Here is a 7267-nt window from a genome sequence, read left to right on the forward strand (position 1 = left end):
CTTTTGAGGGGGATTTTTATGCCGCTGTGTAGAAGATTCATGAGGTAGCCTAAATCGGACGAGGCTATAAACTAGACTCCTGAGCTGTTACGATGGCATTTCACCAGGGATAGTTTGCGCTTGTTGCAATTTGGCTCTCTTTTCAGAACACTTTGACTAAGAATCGCTGTTGACAGTCCTGCGAAGGCCCAGATCTAATTGAACGGATCAAAGAGGAATAGTTTCTGACAGCCCCCCCACCCTACATAGGTTTAGTCTACGCATACACGGTCTCCATATGGGTGGACACATGGCTACTACATGAGGACCATAGTCCGATTTTAGTCAATTGGAGTGATTGCCCTTGGGGTTAAGTGGGTGAATTTTAAGTCCACCTAAAAGCAGCAGTAGCCTATAGGCTACCTAAAAATGATATAAATTAACCTACTTTCCCCCTTTGTATCCATACGACAGACTTAAAGAAATTGGGAGTCAGCTGCAAGTTTAGTGCTCTTATTGATTAAAACAAAAAAATACAAACAAACAAACAAAACACGGATATCCTAGGCTAAAATACATATCACAATTTTGCTCTGGTAATTCTGGGTTCAGACGACAGAAGAAGATACACACCTGTCACAAAAACGTTCCTATACCCACCACTCGGCGGAGCTCTTTGACAAGTTAAAGAAGGCCGTGTCGGTCCGTCGCTGCTGTTGTGCTATGAGATGGGAAAGATAACTTTTTATCAGTTTGAAAAGTTAAACCAAAGGCTTAACCTAACGCCCTCACTAGAATAACAGCTTAACATCCAACTATCTCAACTTATAATATTGTTTGAGCGTCTCTCATAACTGCATATTTCCTTTTAAGATATTTTCTAAGATAAATCCATTCATATGTAATATTATATTTCTTATAATATAATAATATTTTCAATTGATATAATTGAAGAGACTGGGAGTAGGCTACCGAGTGCATGGATTTGCCCTCACCACTGTCTCAGGTGAGGTCCTTGCTAGTGCGCATGGTCCCTCCCTGCTACTAGCGCTAACCTGCCCAAGAGACAGGAAGAGACGAACTGCTTTGTGTGTGGAGTAGGGCTCACTAGTTTAACTTTGGCAAGATGGGAAATGCTTATGAAAAGCAAAAAACATGAATGTCAACGGAAGAATAATGAAAAACGGACGAATAAAGCGACTATTTTGATGGACACAGTGAATTTTCAACGAGACGGATAGTTTTTTTCAACTGCGTTCTAGCGTGACACAGTTGGCAACACAACGTTAAGCTCAGCGAGGCAGAGAGGCTCTCTCAAACTTGGGAGGATTACCAGAAGATATAACATTTCAATTGATGCTTCCTGGGCCACAGTTTTTCGAGATGTTAATGTTCCTTACTCGAAAGCCAAGAAGAAGGATTACAAAAAAGTTTAAATAAAGCGACGTGTGTGTATTTGAGGGTTCATATTTAAATTTCCCTCCCTTTTTAGCCCAGGGCAGTACCAGAAAAGGGGTTCACAGAAATCAATCAACACAGTTTTGGGGTCCTGGTTGAAATTCAGACAGTTTGCGGCGCTTAGGGAGAGTTTGTTTTTATGTAATCACGACGTCGTCTGTCTAGTTACAAGGAAACACTCACTATTTGAATAGTTCGGGTGCTTTCATTTTTTTGATTTTCATAAGAACACACTAGCCATGGATCCACATTCGGGGAATGGGGCATCAGCCCCTGTTTCTAAAGGAAAAGAGAAAAAGCCTAAGAAAAATTATGAAGATGGAGAAAGCAAGAAAAAGTTTGTAAGTATACTGTGTGTTGTTTAACGTTACATTTTATTGATTGTCTCAAATATCTTGAACTCCAGAAGCTATTAGCCAGCTAACTTAGCCTGACCGAAGTGAGTTTGACGTAGCTAAAGCTATCAACCCAAGTTAGCAATCTATAACAAATTAGCTAGCGTTTTCGCTATCCAACTAGTCAAGTTAGCCCACTGCTAACGTTAGTTTATATCACGAGAAGTTTGATTCACATTTCGAGACGTAAGGTTTCCTAACCATCTGTAGTGCTCTCAGCGACGGTACAATAAGTGCGCCCTGACTCAAACCATGAATTATACTTTTGGGAGTGTGTGTTCTGGACAGTGTTGTTCAAATCGGTGCGTGGTTCAGCAATCAAATGAGGAAGTATTCGGCTTCAGTGCAACAGAGATGCTAGAACTCCTTGTGAAACTAGTTCGACCCTCTTAAAGTGGTAAGAGTCCTTGGTTGCACAGACAAAGAACAGAACCACGTCATTAATGTTGTTTTAAACTTGGTGATGGCATACTAATAGATACAAGTTTTAGTCAGTGTTGAAAAGTATTTTACCTTATGAAATACGTAGTCTTCAACAACATTGATGACAACGTTTAGCAGGTGGTCTGTCATCATTCAGTGCCAATGATTCTGCCTTTGAATTCTAATTCACTTAATGATCTGTATCAGGTTACCTTCTGTGTTGTTTATTCGTATGGCAGCTGATGAGCATTCAATTAAGGCTTATTGCCTGCCAACATTGCATGTTAGAGAGAACTTTTTGTATGCACACTCATTTAACAACATGAGATGAGGACATAATTTGAACAGCAACTGCTAGTCGTTTGTGTTAAATAATGATACCTTGTAGTCAATACCTTGCATGAGGCTACTGACCCCTGTTGAGGAGGCTTGGTTTGCTTGTCATACAATCCCCCTACTCCTTAGCAGTAAGGAAACTGATATTCACTCATAAAAGGTAACCATGGATTCCAAATGAATTAAGTGCACAATGGACATATGCTCTGTGGTCCTCTTGCCTTGAAGAACAGATGTCTTGAGCCTTATTTGAGACTTAACCGGTCGTTACCTACAAAGTCCTCAAAGTATTTTTCCCTTAGGCAGTGAAGCCATGTTCCCCAGTACGTCACACTTGTTTGTGTGTGTGTGTGTGTGTGTGTGTGTGTGTGTGTGTGTGTGTGTGTGCGTGTGTGTCTTTTAACTCACATTCCTCCTGTGTGCCCCTTATTTAAACCTTCCCCAGATGGAAGAGCAACAAGTTGAAAGCTGACGTAGCTGTTTGCATGTAGGTGTTAAGCTGTTTGCTTGTATATCAAAGCCACGTTCACACGTTCAGAAGCTACTCACCTCTAAAAGCAAGAAGGCCGAGACGGGAGGGTGTGGGAGGAACTTGAGTAAGAGTTCAGAGAGAGTTGGAAAGAGAGAGAGCGGTTACATGCCTGTTCACTTATGAATAAACGTAGGATCAGTGACTTCATCTGTTCTTGGACTTTGGCCTGTGGGGCTGAGTGAGTTGGCGTTTGAGTTATGACACTGATGTAATTGAAACATGTTTTTTTTATTATTATTATTTCCAAGGAGGAAATCTGAGGAGATCTTTTATCTACTGTCGGCCTAATTATATTTCTGGTACATCTGACTGCATTTTTGAATTTCCCCTTGGGGATCAATAAAGTATCTATCTATCTATCTATCTATCTATCATCTATTCATGAACGTTTTGATATTTTCTGCCCACCTTGAAACATGATGTCAAGCTGGACTGGCACATTCACAAAGTTGTTGCTTTACTTATTAAATCTATAGTGCTGGTAGCCAGTCGACCGTCCCTTAGGGACCTGACCCTTGAATCAGCATATTGCAATTGTGATGGATGGATAGAGAGAGTTGCAGTGTCACAGAGTCATGTCTGTCAGCCCAGGGGTGAGAAAGAGGCATTCATGTGGGAGCGGGCAGAGCCACAGTGTTGTCCTGCTGCTGGGGTTCTGGAATGTCCTTGTCCCCTGGGTGCCAGCTCAGCAGTTTTCTCCCCTCAACATGTTGTGTTTAGCAGTGTGTTGCTATATGAATGACGCACGCACACACACACATGCACACTCACAGTCACACGGACATACATACGATGTGTGTGGCTGTCAGACAGCAGAGTAATGTAGAGACATGTACGCAACATTTTTTTTTTTTAAATAATCTTTTTGCTAGCTGCAGTGTAGGTGCACATGGTGATCTGAGCTGCTGTGCAGCCCACTCTCAGAGTCTGACCTCAGAAACCTCACTGCGTCGCACTGACACAGACGTGCCTGCTACCTGTCTGGCTCCGGTGCAGGAGACGGCCCTCCTGAAGCCAAAGGGTGTAAAGGAGTGTAAGGAAAACACAAGGTGTTCATAAGAGAAATAATTTTTCTTCGGTTTATAGCTTCAGTCTTTAGTTTAGTCCAATAAAAAGTAATCACAAAAAGCACAAGGGAAGCACTTCTGGGCACCGATGTTGTAGAGAGAACCTTGATGAGAGAGCCTTGATGAGGAAGCCAAGGGCTTCCCAACCCTTGGAATGTGTTCTGTTTCAAAGTCCATCCTGCCCCCGTAAGGTTCTCTAAGATAATTATTAGATAACACCTTGACTGGGATGGTTATCAGAGCCCCCCTCCCCTCCCTCCCCATACGGATTGTAGTTTTTTTCTGTTTCTTCCTGCCCCAGGTTGTCTGAATACCAGAACAGGAACAAAAAGAACACAACATTTTGATACGCGATGGTGCATCATATCACTCTGAGGAATTTCATCGGGCAGGATGAAATCTTACAGGAGCGGCCTTGTTAAGAGCGACTTGTTATGAGGTGAAGTCCTCTCTCTGCTGAGAATGGCATTGGTCAGTGGTTGCTGCTTTGAATAGACCACATCATTGTCCATCATTTGGAGCAGCAGGCACAATAGCCCCCACAGTAGGATGGTGTCATAAAACTTTATAACTATGCTACAAAAAGCGCAACATTGCATAACTGTTTCTCCTGAACTGCTTTTAAGTGACCGTCCATTGCACATGTTTTTGCTGCAATGTTGTCTTTTGAGGTGACAATGCAATGAAATGTTGTTGTGGATGATGTGATTTTTTTTAAATGTCAGCCCCACGTCGGCTGTACATGATGGGACTGAATGGAAGTCGGCGGTTTGTATCGTCGCGAGTGTTCGTATTTGACATGAGGTGCGCCAAGGGAAACAAACCTTTGGAACCCAAAGTGAAGTAACTCCGCTTTGACACACCGGTCCACATGCCGCGCGTAAGAGCAGACACAATGGCCCCGACACACAGCCGCCGTGATTGTGCTTCCTCGCTGCACCGGTGCTCCCAGCCATGCTGACTGGCATTGTGAATGCAACCTTTCAGATCCCACACACACACACACCCACTTAAATGCACATAATGCTTTGCTCTCTGTACCGTGTACTGTGTGGCCTCTAGGCTTAGTTAAGCGGATTCGAAAACAACACTTGACTTTTTTCCCTTCGGCGTCAGCCTCGCTGTCGTCTGCTGCCGCCGCTAACAAGGCCGGCGTCGAGGTCCGCTGGACCCTTTAAGCACCCCTCGAGCTGCTGGACTGCAGTCTTGTTAGCCTCTCGCCTCGCTCAGGGGACCTGGCTCAGCAGTCAGATGTCTGGAGTCAGCGCGGTCCAAAAAAAAAGACAGGCCCCCATGAGGGTTGCGTGTGGGCCTTGCTCAATGCAAATCATCTGCTCAGCTGAACGGGTGCGGGGCAGAGAGAAACTACATGACCCATCATGCACTGCTGCACTCCCACCTGCTACCCGTTCTCCAGAAGTTGACCGGAGGAAACAGAACTTGGTCAAACAAGCTGGACCTCATCCAAAAAGGGCACTGTGAGGTTTCTCTGTTCCCCGTGCATGCCAGCGCAGCTGCTATTTTAGAATGGGTGGACTGATGGGCATGATAAGCTCCTGGAAATGCATCAGACCTCACAGACTTGAGTATCTGTAAGTGTAACCCCCCCCCCCCCCCCCCCCCCCCCCCCTGTCTGAAGGACAATAACAGCAGGTGAAACAGATGCGTGGACATGCATCTCATGTCTGGAGTAGTTTTGGCTGTCCTCTGTCTGATTTGAGTTGTTGTGTCTCGATGGAGTTTCCTAAAGTGTTTGTGTGTGTGTGTGAAGTGGGTACGTGCAGGAGCGTACAGACATGGGAACGGCTGCTTCTGACTCCCCTTTGGGAGATTAGTGTACATGCCTGTGGGGATTATAAAGGGCTCTATGATGAGGGTTGAGTTCTTAAGAAAGACTTGACTGAGGCAGACAGGTCTCGCCATTATTTTTCAGAAGCAGTACCTTACCAGGTGAAGCAGAAAGGCAAAGTCATTACTTGCAAATCGACATGAATTGTCTGTACGCACACGGCACACACGGCCACTCATAACAGGCTGTTACTTAAGACAGTATTATTTTGTTAGTCTACATCGTAATACCCCCAAGGTTTGCTGCAGATGGGTGTTTCTTTGGTCATCCTTTTTCAAAGCAAGCACATAAGTAAGTTTCTCCTCGCTATGATATGTTCTTCATGGAGTACTGTCACATTGAAGTGGGTGAATCTAGTATTGCCAGCCATCATTATTGATGAGCAGTGCAGCGTCTGCCTTGTTATATATCCTGTTGCCTGTGTGAACGCGTGGCCTGGACGGCAGGTTCGGTGTATGAAATGATGCAATGATTTGGCCCGTTGGTGAGGGAGGCCACAGAGATGAGGTGGTTGAAAGCCGGGGACAGACAGACAGACAGACACAGACACGTTCAATTTTCTACCCCTTCCTGCTCTCTGTCTCTGACTCGGTTTCCTGTATTGTCATTCATGGTTAGCTTTCAGCATGACCAGAAATTCTTAGACCCTGACCCATTCTGTGTGTGTGTGTGTGTGTGTGTGTGTGTGTGTGTGTGTGTGTGTGTGTGTGTGTGTGTGTGTGTTTGTGTGGGAAGAAATGTAACAGGGCACTGTTGTCTTGCCCTCAGTATGCCCAGAATATGTAGCCTAATTTGCACCACATATATTACACACACTCCTACTCACACACAGACATATAGACACTTGGACACACACACATACACACACATTTCTGCGTGCAGCAGCCCCCAGTAAGCCAGAGGCCAGTGTTTGCATAAGTGAGAGTGCTGCCCAGTCATGCTGATAGCCACTTGTGGTCTTTTCAGCTTCTCATCATTGAGGGCGGAAAGAGCTGGGCCCCAACAAGGAGACCTTCACAGGGGCCTTTTTTGTGTATATAAATTACAACATGCACTCCTAATGACTAGGTTTTCAACATCCAGACAAAATCAAAAGGAAGTTTTACTCAGAGGTCTTCGTCAGAAACCTTGCCTCACCGTTCTTAAGTCCAGTAAAAGCACGGTTCATGTCTATGAATTTGCTTTGAGTTTTCAAATATTTATTTATTCCCCTGCAAAACTCAATTTG

General features: G+C 44.4%; 1 protein-coding gene across 1 annotated transcript in view; it reads left to right on the forward strand.

The window, feature by feature from the left end:
* Positions 1 to 1042: 1042 nt before the first annotated feature.
* LOC134068582 (protein diaphanous homolog 1) overlaps positions 1043 to 7267 on the forward strand; it is a gene marked incomplete in the record, with an annotated part of 111361 nt that continues 105136 nt past the window's right edge. The window contains 1 exon segment of the mRNA XM_062524265.1: positions 1043 to 1778. Within this exon segment, the coding sequence (XP_062380249.1) occupies positions 1677 to 1778 (102 nt within the window).

Source organism: Sardina pilchardus, chromosome 21 (genome assembly GCF_963854185.1).
Source record: "Sardina pilchardus chromosome 21, fSarPil1.1, whole genome shotgun sequence".
NCBI classification, from domain to species: Eukaryota; Metazoa; Chordata; class Actinopteri; order Clupeiformes; family Clupeidae; genus Sardina; species Sardina pilchardus.